Below are 20884 nucleotides of genomic sequence, written 5' to 3' on the forward strand. Positions count from 1 at the left end.
TGTAATGAACACGTAATAAGCATTATCTCCATTGTGATTTAGAGGTACAGTGGTAGAAAGAAATCATCACTCCCTCTTCTCTCAGGTTTACTCTCCTTCCTTCCCACAGCTTTCTTAGTTGTTTGGTGTAGTCAGTATCTACTGTTTCTTATGTTTCCGTGTTCCTGCACCCCACAGTGAGAATACTGTTCCTGCACCTCACTGTGAATACTGTTCCTGCACCCCACAGTGAGAATACTGTTCCTGCACCTCACTGTGAATACTGTTCCTGCACCCCACAATGAGAATACTGTTCCTGCACCTCACTGTGAATACTGTTCCTGCACCCCACAGTGGGAATACTATTCCTGCACCTCACTGTGAATACTGTTCCTGCACCCCACAGTGGGAATACTATTCCTGCACCTCACTGTGAATACTGTTCCTGCACCCCACAGTGAGAATACTGTTCCTGCACCTCACTGTGAATACTGTTCATGCACCTCACAGTGTGAACACTGTTCCTGCACCTCACCGTGAATACTGTTCCTACACCTCACAATGTGAATACTGTTCCTGCACTTCACAGTGTGAATACTGTTCCTGCACCTCACCGTGAATACTGTTCCTACACCTCACAATGTGAATACTGTTCCTGCACCTCACAGTGTGAATACTGTTCCTGCACCTCACAGTGTGAATAGTGTTCCTGCACCTCACAGTGTGAACACTGTTCCTGCACCTCACAGTGTGAATACTGTTCCTGCACCTCACAGTGTGAATAGTGTTCCTGCACCACAGTGTGAATACTGTTCCTACACCTCACAGTGTGAATACTGTTCCTGCACCTCACAGTGTGAATACTGTTCCTGCACCTCACAGTGTGAATACTGTTCCTGCACCTCACAGTGTGAATAGTGTTCCTGCACCTCACAGTGTGAATACTGTTCCTGCACCTCACAGTGTGAGTACTGTTCCTGCACCTCAACGTGAACACTGTTCTTAAATTGGGAACCAGCCTCTGTCCGGGGGCTTCTGTCTGTTGAAAGCGGGAAGGATCCTCGTCCTGAATTCTCTCCACCTGCCCTCTCTTTCCTGTGGTACTCAGAACTCACTGAAGCTATTCTTTCTGGACATGCTCTCCATACAGTTTGCGCTAGACCCAAATGTTTTTTGTGGTATTCATGTTTGAATAAAGACGTTGGAAATCTACACAACCTCTCTTGTTTGTTATTAATGGTAGCATTCACTCAGTAGTTGTACTACTAATCTAATAAAATAATAGTTGCTCACTGTCAACTTTGAATGTCTAAATGTTAATTGGCCTTGAGACTTGGACTGAGATCAGTGGTAGGAAGGAGGGAAGGCTCTCCAGGAAAGATTTGACCCTGGAAATGAAGACTGAGTCTCAGATGAGCCAGTAATGCTCAGTGTTCTGCCCCAACACACCCACTGCTGGGTAAAAACAGGGTAGATATAAAGGCCATTTGGCATTTGGAGACGTTCAGAAATACCCCTGAGTTGTAGTGAGTTTAACAGAGGTTCAGAAGGGTTAATAGAGTCTTTGTGGCCTTGTGCCCTCTCCCACCTGTTACTGCACGCATGTACGCACACATGTACATATGCACACGCACACACACACACACATACACATACACACACAAACCAGAGCAATGAGAGAGCAACACACACATAACAGCCAAGACAATACAACAGGGTTCATAATGGTCTGAACTGTCCCTCACTTTTCTCACTCTTTACTGCAGCAGCTGATTTGTTTTTTACACGTGGCTTGTTACTGCTTGCAATCTCAGGATTGTGACACCTGACTGGAAGCTTTTGAAGTGTCTCAGATGTCACACAGCAATTCCTTGCATCCCCTCCACACACCCCTACACCCTCTCCTCATCCCCTCCACAGCCCCTCCTCACCCCTTAGCACCCCCTCCACATTTCCTTCACCCCCCCCCCCTAACTACACTGAGGTTCTGACGTCCGTTTGGGGCTGCACTGTATTTTGGAGGACACCCCTATGCCCCACACTGTTCTTGAGATGATTGACTAGCAGACAGCCTGTATGTCCTGTCCTCTCTCTGTTCTCTGTCTCTCTTCACAGTCTCTTCACTGTTTCTTTGTGAAAGGATTTTCCTTTTCGTTGGTCTTTGTAAACAAGCCTGTGATTGGACTGATCTGACTTTAGTTGGACTTTAACCCACTGTGAAAAGGATACAGCGGTCAAATGATCAATCGGTCAGACTTCTGGGTGGAGCATAACCACAGAGGGGACTTTCTGTGTTTGGGAAGAGAAGCGCAAACTGCTGTGAGTAAAGTGAGGGGTGACAGATTATCATCTTATCAGCGGACTCCGACAGAGATAAGAGAAAGGGTTTCAGTTTAACCAAGAGGGAACTTTATTTGTTTGAGAGGTGATCAGGGAAGAGCTACTATAGCTGCTGTGCGTGAAGAACGAGGAAGATTGCGTTACGTTTAAGCGGCCAGTGACTGTGGTTGACCGCTCTGCTGTGGAACTCAGCATGAGTTACAGTCTGGTCAACTCTCTGGCCAAGGTGTACGACCCCAACCCATGTCACGGTCAGAAACCAGCAGGGACGAAGGTAACACCAACTGGACCTGGCAAACAACCCCACACACCGTCCTCAGCCTCTTCATCCTCCTTGTCCGCCTCCTCTTCTCCAGTCATTGCTCCAAGGTGCTTTGTGACTGAAAGCCGCATGGAATCTCTAAGCAGTAAGATGGAGCGTCTACTCAACGTCCAGGAGACAGTCCTCATCTGGCTGGATGACCTGTCCCGGGACCTGGGGGGTGTGGGGAGGGAAGTGGCCTCTCTCAGGGCCGGGGCCTGGGGTCTGGATGTCTGGGTGGAGTTCAGACCCAGGGATTGGAGGTGGAGGGGGTGGAGCGGGTCATGCATCAGGTCATCAGCTTCATGGAAGAGGTGGTAAAGAGCTCCCGGCTGGCTGAGCTGCTGTTTAATAAGCCAGGTGGCTGTAAGGGGGCTAAGGCCAAGCAGGCCAGGAAGGTGAGGGACACACACCATGTCAGCCTTTTTTTTATAAAGACAATGAAAAGCTTCAGTTGTAAATCATAATCAACCCACTGGGCACACACTGGTTGAATCAACGTTGTTTAAATGACGTGGGACCAACGTGTAATAGACATTGAATTGATGTCTGTGCCAAGTGAGTCCTGGCCCCTTTTTTCATTTTTACACTGGAGCCAGTGCTGGGTTGTATTTCATTTGCTACCTTAAATTACTACTCAACACTGCATTACCCACCCTTGCCTTTTCATATTAGCTACACAGAAATGGAGAAGACTGTAGTCACTGTGTGCAAGCAGGCGTCTATCTGTGCGCTTGTGTTGAGGTAGCAGTATCATGTATTACTTCTGCATATTCCCCTGCCCTGTGGGGGACTCTGGGTCTGGGTGTAGATGGGTAAAGCAAACATCTATAATGCCAGCATTATTATCTTGGTTAGGTCCCAAATGGCACCCTATTCATATTTGGGACATATCCCTAGTATCACATTCTGGGCCACACACACACTAGTTGGAGATGACATTACATTTTAGTCATTTAGCAAACACTCTTATCCAGAGCGACTTACAGTAGTGAATGCATACATTTCACACATTTTTTCTCACCGTACTGGTCCCCTGTGGGAATCGAACCCACAACCCTGACATTGCAAAGACCATGCTCTACCAACTGAGCCACACGGAACCCACATGACAACCATGCTTCAGTTATGACGGCAACCATCATGACAACAAACACATGCATCTGTTAATGTGGAGTGAAACATACAATTCCACTGTTGCTATCGGAAATGTGTTGCTGTATACTAGATCTGTTATATAATACATGCATGGAATATGAACCAATAGCTTTCACAGATCCTTAAAGCTTCCTGGCCATACGTGCAAATTGTTGGTAATAGAAGGTGCAAACAAACGTGCCAATCTACAGATGTAGGATCTTCATTTGATCACCCTGTTGCAGGAGAACTTTCCTGCAATGCAGGATATTTAAAACTTGTCGTATATTTGAGGTTTAAAAGGGATTCTGAGGTTTGTCCTTTCCATTTTGTAATTTCAGACTTGATTTTTACAAAAAATGTATCTACCAATACTGTACAGAAAGTCCATTAATTAAAATCCACATAATAATGAACATTTTCTTTTGCTGCAGGATTTTTTTCCTGCTGTAGCAAACGAGCTCAAATGAAGATCCAACTTCTGTATTTCCCCTGTCTCTTCTCTTTCCATCGCTCCCTTATCTTTACATTCACTGTCATTGCATTCAAATGTAAGACCAGAGTGTTGTTGCCCAGTTTGCAATGAGCATTTAAAGTGTATGTCTCCCCCTCTCTCCCTGTCAGCTGAAGGACAATGGGGTGAGGGATGGAAAGGACAAGGTCAAACTCAGCCTGAAAGGCCTGAAAGCCCAGAAGAAGAAGAAGCCTCCACATGCATCAGGTAGCAGAGATAAATACACCATCTTCACCTCAACTTGTAACACAATAAAGCAGCTCTGGTAATAGATGTCTAATGAGGGGTGCTCTTTGGTAATAGATGTCTAATGAGGGGTGCTCTGGTAATAGATGTCTAATGAGGGGTGCTCTTTGGTAATAGATGTCTAATGAGGGGTGCTTTGGTAATAGATGTCTAATGAGGGGTGCTTTGGTAATAGATGTCTAATGAGGGGTGCTTTGGTAATAGATGTCTAATGAGGGGTGCTTTGGTAATAGATGTCTAATGAGGGGTGCTCTTTGGTAATAGATGTCTAATGAGGGGTGCTTTGGTAATAGATGTCTAATGAGGGGTGCTCTTTGGTAATAGATGTCTAATGAGGGGTGCTCTTTGGTAATAGATGTCTAATGAGGGGTGCTCTTTGGTAATAGATGTCTAATGAGGGGTGCTCTTTGGTAATAGATGTCTAATGAGGGGTGCTCTTTGGTAATAGATGTCTAATGAGGGGTGCTTTGGTAATAGATGTCTAATGAGGGGTGCTTTGGTAATAGATGTCTAATGAGGGGTGCTCTTTGGTAATAGATGTCTAATGAGGGGTGCTTTGGTAATAGATGTCTAATGAGGAGAGCTCTGGTAATAGATGTCTAATGAGGGGTGCTTGGTAATAGATGTCTAATGAGGGGTGCTCTGGTAATAGATGTCTAATGAGGGGTGCTCTTTGGTAATAGATGTCTAATGAGGGGTGCTTTGGTAATAGATGTCTAATGAGGAGAGCTCTGGTAATAGATGTCTAATGAGGGGTGCTCTGGTAATAGATGTCTAATGAGGGGTGCTCTTTGGTAATAGATGTCTAATGAGGAGAGCTCTGGTAATAGATGTCTAATGAGGGGTGCTTTGGTAATAGATGTCTAATGAGGGGTGCTCTTTGGTAATAGAAGTCTAATGAGGGGTGCTCTGGTAATAGATGTCTAATGAGGGGTGCTTTGGTAATAGATGTCTAATGAGGGGTGCTCTTTGGTAATAGATGTCTAATGAGGAGAGCTCTGGTAATAGATGTCTAATGAGGGGTGCTTTGGTAATAGATGTCTAATGAGGGGTGCTCTTTGGTAATAGAAGTCTAATGAGGGGTGCTCTGGTAATAGATGTCTAATGAGGGGTGCTTTGGTAATAGAAGTCTAATGAGGGGTGCTTTGGTAATAGATGTCTAATGAGGGGTGCTCTTTGGTAATAGATGTCTAATGAGGGGTGCTCTTTGGTAATAGATGTCTAATGAGGGGTGCTCTTTGGTAATAGATGTCTAATGAGGGGTGCTCTTTGGTAATAGATGTCTAATGAGGAGTGCTCTGGTAATAGATGTCTAATGAGGGGTGCTTTGGTAATAGATGTCTAATGAGGGGTGCTCTTTGAAGATCAGGATGAATACTCAAGGCAAATGAAGTTGTTGATTGGGTGAATCTACACCAAAGCATGATTTTTTTGCTCCGTTTGTCCCTCCTTAGACTCTGTAGAGGCCCTTCTTCTACACCAGGTGGAGAAGCTCAACAGGCAGAATGCTGAACTTTCCCATGGTAACGGGGTGGTTCTGGACATGCTCCTTGCCCCCGTCGTCCAACCAGAGGACCTGGAGGATCTAGAGGGGGAGGAGGAGGAGAAGAGGAGAACCCCTGAACGGGAGGAAGAGCAGAGGGCCAGGGAGGAAGAGGAGAGGGATATATTTGGTGAATCCGTGCCTGAGGAAGAGGAGGGGAGGGAGGAACAAGTTGGAGAGGAAGAGGTGGAGAATAGAAGAGAAGGAGGGGAAGAAGAGTCATCATTGTCACCAGAACCTCTAAAAAGGTACCTTTTGAAATTCAACCCATCTTTTGACATTACTATGACTGTAAATTGCAACTTCTGTATAGTGTACGCTTACCAAAATAACTACTGGCTAATTACTTAACATAATTTATAGTTGATTTGATATGTGTTTGATGTTTGTTTGTTATTTAGCTCTGAGGAGTTAGGTGAAGTGGCCGCCAGCAGTATAAACTGTGTCACAGAGGAGGACCTGCTAAAAGATGACCTGAAAAAGAGCAGAGTGGAGGAGAGGAAAGAGGAGGATGAAGAGGGAGGAGTACCTGAGGGGGTAGAGCCTCAGGCTGCCCAATCAAAGGCAGAGAAGATGAAGGAGGAAGAAGAGGTGGATGATGGACAGCCAGAAGAGTACATCATTGGTGAGGTTCATCATTTCACAGAAATGGAAACTGACAAAAGTTTGAAAACAAAACAGGAAGCTAATTTGGACTTTTGTTGCAATTGAGGCAACATTCCTAAAATAAAATATAGTATTGACGTAACTTCTGTAAATTAAGTCTCTTCATATTATCCTGGGTTGGCAAGCAGGCTGAAAAACTGTCAGAAACCCTAACGACTACTCTGTCTTCCTAGTCAGTCACTCACCACACAGACCACAGTACTTAACCACACCTTGCATGTTTAAAAGTCACAAACATGTCACAGCTGGCAAATTGGATTATGAAATGCTGGCATGAGACCGTATGATCCGTTTGGTTACTAAGACAGAACAAACACTAATCTATCTCCTGTATGCTCCCTATCCACTCTCCTGTCACCTCACTCCATTTCCCTTATCCCTCCCTTCCTCTCCTTTTCCCCACCTCTCTCCTCCATCTCTCTCTATCATCTCCAGACTTTACCCCTCCGCCAGCAGCCCCCTTTGACCACCGTATTGTGACTCCAAAACCTCACCATATTGCTACCTTCTACGCCATTAACAGAGACGAGGTCCTAGGAGGGTGAGTCAGGAGGAGAGAGAGAGAGAGAGAGAGAGCGCGAGAGAGATCTTGAAAACCAGACCCTTTGAAGCCGTAGCATTTGAACATTTTGGGAGGCAATGCAGATGTCAAGAGAGAGGGAGGGAAAGAGAGAGAGACAGGGAGAGGGAGGGGGTGAAGAGAGAAAGAAAGAAGTGGCCAATAATAGAGAGATACAACAGGGACTGGGGGACACCAGTCAGGCAGTTTATTTTTACTCCACGGTATGTGAAACTCACACACACCAGTGGCGGTTCTAGACCATTTCAACTGGTGGGGCCAAGCTTGAGCCAGTTGTACTGTTAGCGGGGCCAGTTACATTAGACGTTGTTGTCATATCGTTTTCTTCACTGCATTGCAGGCATTAGCAGGCAAAAGACCATGTTCATAATCATCATCGTTGCCACTGTTTAATAACGGATGTAAAAAAAGAACGATAGCAAAAATGTGTTATGTAAAAATTATTTCATACTCCACATTTAGGGGGGCCACAAGGGGGTCCAAAATTGTTGTCACAGGGGCACTGGCACCCCCCCCAGAACCGCTAGTGACACACACACACACACACACACACAAACACATTTCAAATACTTTACTTGAATACACCAATCAGAACAGCTGAAACAGAGCAGTACCTACAGTAGGCAATTGCTTTGCCCTAGTTTTTGTCAGGCCTGCAATCTGGAGCCCCCCCCCCCACACACACACTCTCCCTAGCTGTAATGAAATCAGGGGAAATTTCACACCTGTGTTGGGGCAGTTACAGTATTTTCCAAGACATTTTAATTGCCCTCTCAAGGGCAGATGATTACAGTTTTTTTACAATCGCTCTTACCCATTTCTCAATACTTAGGTCACTTTTTCAAAACTCTTTACACAGTTCTCCTAACCAACTTTCAGCTTGGCACAGCAGTTAATTTCACATCCAAAATGCACTAAAACTACCAAAACACTTCATACATGTCTCAATCAACTCATTCTTCCATAACAGTAGCAAAGGTTGTCACCCAACAAGCAAACGTTGTCACTCATAAAACAATCACCTAAACAACACTAACAACAGGTAGCACTACACAATGTTTTCATTTGTAAAAAGTCTTTACAGAACAAGAATGACACCTCTCTACTGTTTAGAATTCACTGCAGTATATGTTACAGGAATGAATCAGACATGATGCAATATGCTTCATGTCATTTTTTGGCATTGAGTGAGTCCAAAATACAAGAATTTGTATATACACCATCTACCAATACTGATACAGTAGCAATGCTAGTCAACCCTGTCTTCTGCATTTGGCCACAGGTTCTCATCCACATCACATCTTATGTCATCTTGGGCAATACACCTAGGAAAGAATCTTTGGCATCCCTGGCAATCTTCTGCAGATATGTCCAGGCATCCAGCATTCATTGCGTCCAGGAGGGACATTTGATCATGTGTCACGGCAGTCGTAGGAATGAGCGGACCAAAATGCAGCGTGTGTGTCGTTCCACATTTTATTTATACTGCGAAACTAAGCAATACAAACTAAAGAACAAAACAAGAAACCGTGACGCAGAGGTGAAACATACACTACTCAAAAATAATCTCCCACAAACCCAGGTTGGACAAACATCAACTTAAATATGACCCCCAATTTGAGACAAGGATGACAAGCTGCCTCTAATTGGAGATCATCTCAAACAAAGCCCAACATAGAAATACAAAACTAGAACATAACAACATAGAAAAACTAAACTAGAAAAAACCCCTGTCACGCCCTGACCTACTCTACCTGTCACGGGTGTCGTAAGGATTGGACCAAAATGCAGCGGTAATGTGTATAATCATCTTCTTTTATTCGGCAGAAAGAAGGAAAACCAAAACAAACGTATACAAAAAAAACAACGACGACAAACAGTCCTGTAAGGCATACAGCTATACAAGGAACAACTACCCACAAAATCCCATAGAAACACACCCCTCTTAAATAGGACCTTCAATTAGAAGCAACTAGGAGCAGCTGCTTCCAATTGAAGGTCAACCCAACAAACACCACATAGAAATAGACATACTAGAACATAGCCCAACAAACCCCGAAACACTCTAAACAAACACCCCTCTCAAAACAGAACATAGCCCAACAAACCCCGAAACACTCTAAACAAACACCCCCTACCACATCCTGACTAAACTACAATAACAAATAACCCCTTATACTGGTCAGGACGTGACACTACCATAGAAAATAACAGCTTACCATGATCAGGACGTGACATCATGTGGATTGTGGTCATAAACCTTCCACCTCCTTGAGGAAAATAATTCCTCTATGGGGTTGAGGAATGGTGAGTAAGGTGGGAGGAAAAGTGACACCTTCCTGGGATGGGCTGCAAACCACTCTGTGACTGCACAGGAGTGGTGAAATGCCACATTGTCCCATACAATTACAAACGTTGGCCGATTTCGCCTCACTACAACCCTTTCCTCACCTGGCACAACCCTTCCATAGAGGTCATCCAGGAATGAAATGAGACGCTCGGTGTTGTATGGCCCAGTTAGTGGTTTGTGTAACAGCAATCCATCAGAGGATATTGCTGCACACATTGTGATGTTGGCACCCCTCTGGCCCGGGACATCCACTGTGGCTCTTTTCCCAATCATATTTCTTCCTCGCCGCCATGTTTTGGCCAAGTTGAAACCAGCCTCATCCACAAAGATGAATATGTGGGGTGTTTTCCTGGCTTCAATCTCCATGACTCTCTAAAATAAATCCACAAGGCAACACAAGAGTTAGGCTATTACGGTTGTTTACATTATACCTAAAAACATGCCATTGTGTGCCTCTGCCTTGTTTGGTTTTGTTCAAAACCAGTTCTGTATTTTATAGTCATCTGACCTGGACATATTGGTTCCTGAGTTGCTTGACTCGTTCAGAGTTCCTCTCAAAGGGGACAGTGTACAACTGCTTCATCCTGACTTGATGTTGTTTCAGGACTCCAGAAATAGTTGTTATGCTTACATTGTGAATATTTCCAAATGTAATGTTGTCTGCCAACACTCTGTCCCGAATCTCTGCGAGTTTTATGCCATTGTTTCTGATGACCATATCAACAATTGCAGTTTCCTGCACGGCAGTGAAAATCCCACCTGTGGGAGGTAACCGTTGGGTCCTAAGCAGAAATACAATTACACACAAGTGGGTTTGGAAGCTTTGCTCATTTTACTTACAGTTCAGTCAGATGTCCTTGCAGAATGCACATCTTACCTGTTGTTTTGCTGGAAATTTCTCACAATAGATGCCACTGTTGAGCGTTGCAGATTTGGCTGCACTCTCAGACCAGCTAAATCTGACTACAGCTCTTGATCTTCCTCTCAGTCTTCTTCCACCATGCAGACGTACTCCTCTCCCTCTCCCTCTCCCAGCCACTCTTCTTCCACCATGCAGACGTACTCCTCTCCCTCTCCCTCTCCCAGCCAGTCTTCTTCCACCATGCATACGTACTCCTCTCCCTCTCCCTCTCCCAGCCAGTCTTCTTCCACCATGCAGACGTACTCCTCTCCCTCTCCCTCTCCCAGCCAGTCTTCTTCCACCAGGCAGACGTACTCCTCTCCCTCTCCCTCTCCCAGCCAGTCTTCTTCCACCATGCAGACGTACTCCTCTCCCTCTCCCTCTCCCAGCCAGTCTTCTTCCACCATGCAGACGTACTCCTCTCCCTCTCCCTCTCCCAGCCAGTCTTCTTCCACCATGCAGACGTACTCCTCTCCCTCTCCCTCTCCCAGCCAGTCTTCTTCCTCTGTCAGCCACTTCTCTATCTCTGGCTGGGTCCATGTTTACATTACAGTACAGCATTATTCCTAAGATGCCCCCTTTTCTATAGATGGTAATGTAATTGAAAGACTAACACCTGGGTAGGTGTTCAGCTACAATGGGAATCAGCTGTGGTTGGTCTAATTGTTTTGATAGTATTTGATTTTTTAGATGTGAAAGATATTTCAATACGGTATTACTGTAGAAATGTAGCAAATTGCAGTCTTATTAAATGTTGTGTTATGTTAGGTTTTGAACTTAAGTTTAACAGAAAAGAGTATGTAAACATGTGTAAACAAAAATTGTCCTGTAGGTACATAGAGTTTTGGTGGTGGTTGTGTCTGAGTGAGAAAAGAGTTCATGAAATTTGAAAGATGTAGTCATTGAATGCATTTTGTGCCAAAGCAATGAAAAATGATCCACAGTTTAGCACATATAGACTGTTGTGTTCACTGTGTGAAGAGTTCTGAAAAAGTGAGAGAGAGAGAAATCTGTGAGTGTGCATACCATCCCTACAATGACAAACCAATTAAAGCCTGATATAGAACAGTTAACATGACTATAATGTTATTGTTAACTTAGCTCTATTGTACGCTGAGGCGAAAAGGACAGGGTGTTATAAAGCATCACTGTTATTCATCTCGGCCACCAGAACCAAAGCAGCTCCTCAACTTTAATGTTAAGGCTGTCACAAGAGACCACTGTTTCTGAACTTGTTTCTCTGTATGTGATGGTGGGATCATAGGGGACGTTTTGGACAAGTCCACAAATGTGTGGAGAACTGTTCTGGACTGACTCTGGCTGCCAAGATGATCAAGGCCAGGAGCCAGAAAGAAAAGGTAAGGATCATAGTGATCGAAATGTGAGACCTGAAACAGACGCTTGATTATAGCTGCTTCCCAGATGCCACCCTATTCCCTATTAAGTGCAACAGGGCCCTGGTCAAAAGTAGTGCACTACATAGTGAATAGGGTGTCGTTTGGAACGAAGCCATTATCATCAGATGTACAGTATGTGTCCAATGTCCCCACCACCATTAAGATTGATGGATATTTTATCATAGCACATAAATAATAGAATACCATTTTAAAGTAGCTTTATCGCCCTCTTATCCACTGCACATGTGGCAGTGTGTCAGAGTCAGTCTCATCTTATGCTTTCCTATGGTCAGCTGAGTATAACATGTGAGATAAGATAGTCGTCAGATGTCTGTGGCGGTGCATAGCTGGATGATTACGTTATCATGTCAGATATTCACAAAGTAGTTTTCCCACCAATGCCACGGCCAAAGCCATAGCTGGCTCAGGTTGCTGTGTGGTACTGTAGGTCTCAATAACCAACCCCGTTGGCACTGTCTGTGTGTGTCTGTTTCTGTGTCTGTCTCTCTGTCCGTCTGTAATGTGTTTCTGTCTGTCGTTCTAATGTTCTGTTTCCCAGGATGTGGTGAAGAATGAGATCCAGGTGATGAACCAGCTGAACCACGCTAACCTTATTCAGCTCTACGCCGCCTTCGAATCACGCCACGACATCATCCTCGTCATGGAATAGTAAGTCCCTCCCTCCCTCCCTGTGTGTGTGTGTGTATATTTCTCCTCTCTACACTACACCATATGTCTACTCTTTAAATCCCACTGTGGGACTGTATTCCTCTCTCTCTACTGTAGTCTATGATGACTGACTGTCTCTCCTCTCCTCTCTATGTAGTGTGGATGGCGGGGAGCTGTTCGACCGGATCATAGATGAGAACTACAAGCTGACAGAGCTGGACACAGTGCTGTTTATCAGACAAATCTGTGAGGGACTACAGTACATGCATAGGATGTATATCCTGCATCTAGACCTCAAGGTAGGACAGGACTCACCCTCGCTCTCTACTTTCATATCCTCAACAACCTGTCACTCTGTTACTTTCTCACTCGCTGCCCCCTTCTCTGTCTCCCTTTCTCTCTCCCTCACTCTCTCACTGTCCTATTGTTTTTTGTCTGTTTCTATTGCAACCTTCCCCATTGTACTCTTTTCAACACTTTACCTTTCTATAGCTATAGCTCTATCTCCATCTTCCTGTCATTGTAATTGCATGCTGTTATTTCCTTTGTCTCACTGTTTTGGGTTCTTTAATATCCTTTCCTAGCCCGAGAATATTCTGTGTGTGAGCAGAGCCACAAACAAGATAAAAATTATTGACTTCGGGCTCGCCAGGAGGTAAGTTTAATTAGCAGTGGTTCCTGGATTGATACAGGGCAGCAAGTAGCCTAGCGGTTAAGAGTGTGCCCAGTAATTGAAAGGCCGCTGGTTTGAATCTTCAATTTCAATTTCAAATGTATTTATATAGCCCTTCTTACGTCAGCTGATACATCAAAGTGCTGTACAGAACCCAGCCTAAAACCCCAAACAGCAAGTACTGCAGGTGTAGAAGCACAGTGGCTAGGAAAAACTCCCTAGAAAGACCAAAACCTTGGAACAAACCTAGAGAGGAACCAGGCTATGAGGGGTGGCCAGTCCTCTTCTGGCTGTGCCGGGTGGAGATTATAACAGAACATGGCCAAGATGTTCAAATGTTCATAAAAGACCAACATGGTCAAATAATAGTAATCACAGTGAACAGGTCAGGGTTCCATAGCCGCAGGCAGAACAGTTGAAACTGGAGCAGCAGCATGGCCAGGTGGACTGGGGCCAACAAGGAGTCATCATGTCAGGTAGTCCTGAGGCATGCTCCTAGTGCTCAGGTCCTTCGAGAGAGAGAAAGAAAGAAAGAAAGAAAGAAAGAAAGAAAGAAAGAGAATTAGAGAGAGCCTACTTAAATTCACACAGGACACCGGATAAGACAGGAGAAATACTCCAGATATAACAGACTGACCCTAGCCCCCTGACACATAAACTACTGCAGCATAAATACTGGAGGCTGAGACAGGAGGGGTCAGGAGACACTGTAGCCCCATCTGATGATACCCCCGGACAGGGCCAAACAGGCAGGATATAACCCCACCCACTTTGCCAAAGCACAGCCAGCAATCTTCAAGCCGACTAGGTGAAAAATCTCTCGAGGTGCCCTTGAGCAAGACACTTAACCCTAATTGCTCCTGTAAGTCGCTCTGGATCAGAGTGTCTGCTAAATCACTAAAATGTAATCTCTTAACTTTCTTTTCTCGCTTTCTCAGGTATAAGCCCAGGGAAAAGCTGAGGGTGAACTTCGGAACGCCTGAGTTCCTGGCTCCGGAAGTCATCAACTATGAGTTTGTCTCATTCCCTACGGACATGTGGAGTCTGGGGGTCATCACTTACATGCTGTGAGTCCTGATATCCACTAACCGTTACATTGCTGGGGGTCATGATATCCACTAACCGTTACATTACTGGGGGTCCTGATATCCACTAACCGTTACATTACTGAGGGTCCTGATATCCACTAACCGTTACAGTACTGGGGGTCCTGATATCCACTAACCGTTACAGTACTGGGGGTCCTGATATCCACTAACCGTTACATTACTGGGGGTCCTGATATCCACTAACCGTTACATTGCTGGGGGTCCTGATATCCACTAACCGTTACATTACTGGGGGTCCTGATATCCACTAACCGTTACATTACTGGGGGTCCTGATATCCACTAACCGTTACATTACTGAGGGTCCTGATATCCACTAACCGTTACATTGCTGGGGGTCCTGATATCCACTAACCGTTACATTACTGGGGGTCCTGATATCCACTAACCGTTACATTGCTGGGGGTCCTGATATCCACTAACCGTTACATTACTGGGGGTCCTGATATCCACTAACCGTTACAGTACTGGGGGTCCTGATATCCACTAACCGTTACATTACTGGGGGTCCTGATATCCACTAACCGTTACATTACTGGGGGTCCTGATATCCACTAACCGTTACATTGCTGGGGGGTCCTGATATCCACTAACCGTTACATTACTGGGGGTCCTGATATCCACTAACCGTTACATTACTGGGGGTCCTGATATCCACTAACCGTTACATTACTGGGGGTCCTGATATCCACTAACCGTTACAGTACTGGGGTTCCTGATATCCACTAACCGTTACATTGCTGGGGGTCCTGATATCCACTAACCGTTACATTGCTGGGGGTCCTGATATCCACTAACTGTTACAGTACTGGGGGTCCTGATATCCACTAACCGTTACATTGCTGGGGGTCCTGATATCCACTAACCGTTACATTACTGGGGGTCCTGATATCCACTAACCGTTACATTGCTGGGGGTCCTGCTATCCACTAACCGTTACATTACTGAGGGTCCTGATATCCACTAACCGTTACAGTACTGGGGGTCCTGATATCCACTAACCGTTACATTGCTGGGGGTCCTGATATCCACTAACCGTTACATTACTGGGGGTCCTGATATCCACTAACCGTTACATTACTGGGGGTCCTGATATCCACTAACCGTTACATTGCTGGGGGGTCCTGATATCCACTAACCGTTACATTACTGGGGGTCCTGATATCCACTAACCGTTACATTACTGGGGGTCCTGATATCCACTAACCGTTACATTACTGGGGGTCCTGATATCCACTAACCGTTACAGTACTGGGGTTCCTGATATCCACTAACCGTTACATTGCTGGGGGTCCTGATATCCACTAACCGTTACATTGCTGGGGGTCCTGATATCCACTAACTGTTACAGTACTGGGGGTCCTGATATCCACTAACCGTTACATTGCTGGGGGTCCTGATATCCACTAACCGTTACATTACTGGGGGTCCTGATATCCACTAACCGTTACATTACTGGGGGTCCTGATATCCACTAACCGTTACATTGCTGGGGGGTCCTGATATCCACTAACCGTTACATTACTGGGGGTCCTGATATCCACTAACCGTTACATTACTGGGGGTCCTGATATCCACTAACCGTTACATTACTGGGGGTCCTGATATCCACTAACCGTTACAGTACTGGGGGTCCTGATATCCACTAACCGTTACATTGCTGGGGGTCCTGATATCCACTAACCGTTACATTGCTGGGGGTCCTGATATCCACTAACTGTTACAGTACTGGGGGTCCTGATATCCACTAACCGTTACATTGCTGGGGGTCCTGCTATCCACTAACCGTTACAGTACTGGGGGTCCTGATATCCACTAACCGTTACATTGCTGGGGGTCCTGATATCCACTAACCGTTACATTGCTGGGGGTCCTGATATCCACTAACCGTTACAGTACTGGGGTTCCTGATATTCACTAACCGTTACATTACTGGGGGTCCTGATATCCACTAACCGTTACATTGCTGGGGGTCCTGATATCCACTAACCGTTACATTACTGGGGGTCCTGATATCCACTAACCGTTACAGTACTGGGGGTCCTGATATCCACTAACCGTTACATTACTGGGGGTCCTGATATCCACTAACCGTTACAGTACTGGGGGTCCTGATATCCACTAACCATTACAGTACTGAGGGTCCTGATATCCACTAACCGTTACATTACTGGGGGTCCTGATATCCACTAACCGTTACAGTACTGAGGGTCCTGATATCCACTAACCGTTACATTACTGGGGGTCCTGATATCCACTAACTGTTACATTACTGAGGGTCCTGATATCCACTAACCGTTACAGTACTGAGGGTCCTGATATCCACTAACCGTTACCTTCTTATGCTCACATATTGTACCTGTTTTTATTGAACCCGGAAAATGGCCTTGAGGTAGAAACCTCTTTTGCGAGGGGGAGCTCACAAGAAGTCAGTAGGAAGTAGTCAGTGTGTACATACACAAACCATGAACACACTATACATTCTTTTCTCCAGGCTGACAGGTCTGTCTCCATTCCTGGGGGACAATGACAATGAGACTCTGAACAACATCCTGGCCTGTCAGTGGAACTTTGAGGAGGAGGAGTTTACAGACATCTCTGAGGAGGCCAAAGACTTCATCACACGCCTGCTGGTCAAGAGCAAGAGGTGAGGGGTACCGTGTGTGTGTTGACAACTATGTTGTAGTTCTCTAAAGTTATATTATTATTCAGTTGTGGACCTGTGTATCCCTGTGATAGTGTGTGTTTTAATCATGTATGTGTGTGTTTGTGTGTGTTCTCTAGTTGGAGGATGAGTGCCTCACAGTCACTAAAACATTCCTGGCTGTCGGATCACAATCTTCACTATCGCCTGCATCAGAAGGTAGAACACACACACACACACACACACACACACACACACACACACACACACACACACACACACATACACACATACACACACACACACATACACACATACACACATACATACATACATACATACATACACTTTCCAACTTAGAGACTTTTTGGCATTAATGCATGGATGGATTAAACCCATTTTTATCACAAACATTAATATGGTGAATATACTGTACCTATTTCTTACAGAAACATAAGTGCCATTCAACACACCCTTACCCGCCCTGTCGATCTAGACAGGTAAGCTGTGAAAACCACCCAGCCCACCATACACTATCACACACTTTCTAGATTTCATTCAACTACACTGAGCAAAAATATAAATCCAACATGTAAAGTGTTGGTCCCATGTTTTATGAGCTGAAATAAAATATCCCAGAGATTTTCCATACGAAGAAAAACGTACTTTGCTAAAAAAAGCATGATCATTACACAGGTGCACTTTGTGCTGGGGATAATAAAAGGCCACTAAAATGTGCAGATTTGTCACACACACAATGCCACATATGTTTCAAGTATTGAGGGAGCATGCAATTGTCATGCTGACTGCAGGAATGTCCATCAGAGCTGTTGCCAGAGAATGTAAGTTACATTTATCTACCATAAGCTGCCACCAATGTCGTTTTTGAAAATTTGGCAGTAAGTCCAACCAGCATCACAACCGCAGAGCATGTGTAACCACGCCAGCACAGGACCTTCACATCCAGCTTCTTCAACTGCAGGATCGTCTGGGCCTTGCTCCCCAGTGGGTACCCTGCCAGGCCCACCTATGGCTGCACCCCTGCCCAGTCATGTGTCCTAATTATTTAAATTGACTGATTTCCTTATATGAACTGTAACTCAGTAAAATATTTGAAATTGGTGCATGTTGTGTTTATATTTTTGTTCACAAATATAATGTAGATGCCAAACATTGGGGTCTTATTGTCCCTCTTTTGTGTTGGTTTAGTCTCCCATCCAAAACGAGCGTCCCCTCCAAAATGACTCCCAAGACCCCGTGGGCGCCTTATGATGACACAGGGTTGGTGCCTTTTGATGACACTGAGGCCAGGGGCAGGACTCAACACTGGACCAACACTGCCATACCTCTATGGCTACTGGATTACTGCTCTCTACTCTGCCTCGCATCCGTTAGCTTAGTTATGCAGCTTGTGTAACGGAGTTAAAAACGTACCATAAACTCACTCCACAGCTTGAAATGGCGCTGATAGCTCTAGTGGTTGGTACGTTGTTAAGGAAGGCAGTCACTATAAAATGCACTTTAATGTATCACTATCAAATACAAACAGAACCACTTTTTTGAACGATCATATTTATTACATTTTCAGCTTACTGTGGATTTCAAATAACTTAACACAGGCCTAGTTTACCAAGTCTTATCATACCATTGCATTTGTATTTGTTTGTTGGGTTTTGATTTAAAATAAAGCTTTGGGTGCAATTTATTTTCCTGGTATTGTAAAAGTTTAGTTTCTATAGAGTTAGGAATTCATTTTTACACACCTTTCTCCTTGGTTTTCCCCATCAAACTTTAAATAGATCACATTCATTAAAATAAATAAATCATTATCAATCCAGGTAAACATAAACTTGCCGATATTAGACATTATTCCTCACTATTAACTCTGCTCTGCCCGTTGCTACTGACTTTAATTTCTCCTGGAGCCGCTGCTGTGAATGCACTGTAAAACCGCCTCTTCTGTGCCTGCATGCTGTTGGCTTGACCTCAACCTTTTACCTTTCTTTGCTTTCGCCCTCTCACCTTCCATGAAGGCATATTACTGATCAACAAAACACTACCTATATGATTTCATAATTCATGTTTATCGCTGAAGTTAGTAGCCTAAGTGTCAGTCTGTTTGTGTTGTCATGCCAACTCCTTGTCACTCCTTGTCATGACACAGATTTGCACTACCCTTCTGACTGGGCACACAATGAAATGATGTTGAGCCAACGTGGAATAGACGTTGAATTTACCTCTGTGCCCAGTGGGTTGTGATTGGAGGATAGCTGTGAGTGTTATTGAATTAGGGTCAAATCCAGAAGATTTGATCTTGATATCTGATTGCTGGGAGACCAGACTGTTTGGCTTGACAATGAGCAATGGAGTTCGCATGAGCTACAACAGATCTGAGACCAGTCTATGGAGTTAGTTCTTATGTTCATGAATTATCTTGGTTCCGAACTGGATTTTTACTTGAAATGCAAGGCTTAGCCTCCATAAGAAGGGTACACAATATTTTACTTATCCAGGAGAGAAAAAAACACATTCAAAATTGTTTATTTAATTAATTGTGTTTCATTGTCTGAATTGGAAGTGTTTGATTAATTGTATTGTAGATCTAAATAAAAGAAGGTTTGTCTGTGTAATAGACTCACTATTTTCAAACTGTGCATAGTGAGTTGATTATTATTTGGTCAGATATTGAGTTATTGATTTAATAATTGATTGTCAGATTTGCCCTCCCTGGAATCAATTGTTCTCCTTATACCGTTGTGATTTTGTGTCATTTTTGTGTCATTATGAAACATAATTCTAGTTAGAAATGTATAAAAATAAATATAGACAGAAATAAAAACTGAAATGACTTATGTGGTCCTAGTTTTACTCTAGTACGTAATGCACATACTTTGTTTGACAGTAGAGAGATAATTCATAGAAAAATAGGAAGGGTGGATAGAATGATCATCTTTTCTACAGAGATGATCAATTGTTGATATTTGATCGTCATTTGGATAAGGCCATATCATTTGGAGACTGTATCCAGGTTATGTCTGATAATGGCAACTAGGGAGCAGTATCGGACAAGGACAGTCAGTCAAGACTCACACTGATCCTGTGTGGCTCAGTTGGTAGAGCATGGTGTTTGCAACACCAGGGTTGTGGGTTTGATTCCCACAGGGGACCAGTATGGGGGAAAAAAATGTAATGAATGTATGCACTCACTACTGTAAGTTGCTCTGGATAATAGCATCTGCTAAATGACTAAAATGATCACCAGCAGGCTAGAGACTCATAATTCATGCAGGCTGAAGCCCTAGTCCAGAGTTCCCAAACTCTGTCTTCAGGACCCCAAGGGGTGCATGTTTTGGTTTTTGCTCTAACACTACACAGCTGATTCAAAGCTTGATGATGACTATTTGAATCAGCTGTGCAGTGCTAGGGCAAAAAACTAAATGTGCACCTCTTGGGGTCCCGAGGACCGAGCTTGGGAAACCCTGCCCTAGTCCCTACTCTGTACTGAAGCCCGTGTCTGATTTGTTTAAAGTCCATATCATGTTGCTTGGATTGCCCCTGCTAAATCAACATCATATTTCTGGTATTTTATATTAAGTCCTTTGGAATAAAAGATATTGACTACAGTTGGAGTTGTTGCCTAAACATGGAGAGAACAAATGGACCCTGTACATATTATCTGGAAAGTAGGCTAGAACAAAAGCATTTTAACACTACTTCTTTAATGTTTATATTCAACCTTTTCTTTTTACTCACCCCGATCATTGTGAGACATAAAGTAGCCTAGGAGGTGAATTTCCTGGCTGGTCAGATAGTTAAGGACCGTCTGACGTTTTTAA

At 44.3% G+C, this 20884-nt stretch overlaps 1 protein-coding gene across 2 annotated transcripts in view; it reads left to right on the forward strand.

Moving 5' to 3' along the window:
• Positions 1–19877, forward strand: part of LOC115158633 (myosin light chain kinase family member 4) — an 82352-nt gene extending 62475 nt beyond the window's left edge. For both annotated transcript variants that reach the window (XM_029707816.1, XM_029707817.1), the window contains 13 exons: positions 4382–4478; positions 5972–6308; positions 6462–6685; positions 7162–7267; positions 11822–11915; positions 12514–12623; positions 12781–12922; positions 13208–13278; positions 14235–14363; positions 16899–17051; positions 17189–17267; positions 17498–17548; positions 18258–19877. In XM_029707816.1, coding sequence (XP_029563676.1) covers positions 4382–4478; positions 5972–6308; positions 6462–6685; positions 7162–7267; positions 11822–11915; positions 12514–12623; positions 12781–12922; positions 13208–13278; positions 14235–14363; positions 16899–17051; positions 17189–17267; positions 17498–17548; positions 18258–18320 — 1656 coding nt within the window. In that variant the 3' untranslated portion in view covers positions 18321–19877. The remainder of the gene's footprint in view (positions 1–4381; positions 4479–5971; positions 6309–6461; positions 6686–7161; positions 7268–11821; positions 11916–12513; positions 12624–12780; positions 12923–13207; positions 13279–14234; positions 14364–16898; positions 17052–17188; positions 17268–17497; positions 17549–18257) is intronic.
• Positions 19878–20884: the final 1007 nt, after the last annotated feature.

The sequence above is a fragment of the Salmo trutta genome, chromosome 22 (assembly GCF_901001165.1).
Source record: "Salmo trutta chromosome 22, fSalTru1.1, whole genome shotgun sequence".
In the NCBI taxonomy this organism is placed as follows: Eukaryota; Metazoa; Chordata; class Actinopteri; order Salmoniformes; family Salmonidae; genus Salmo; species Salmo trutta.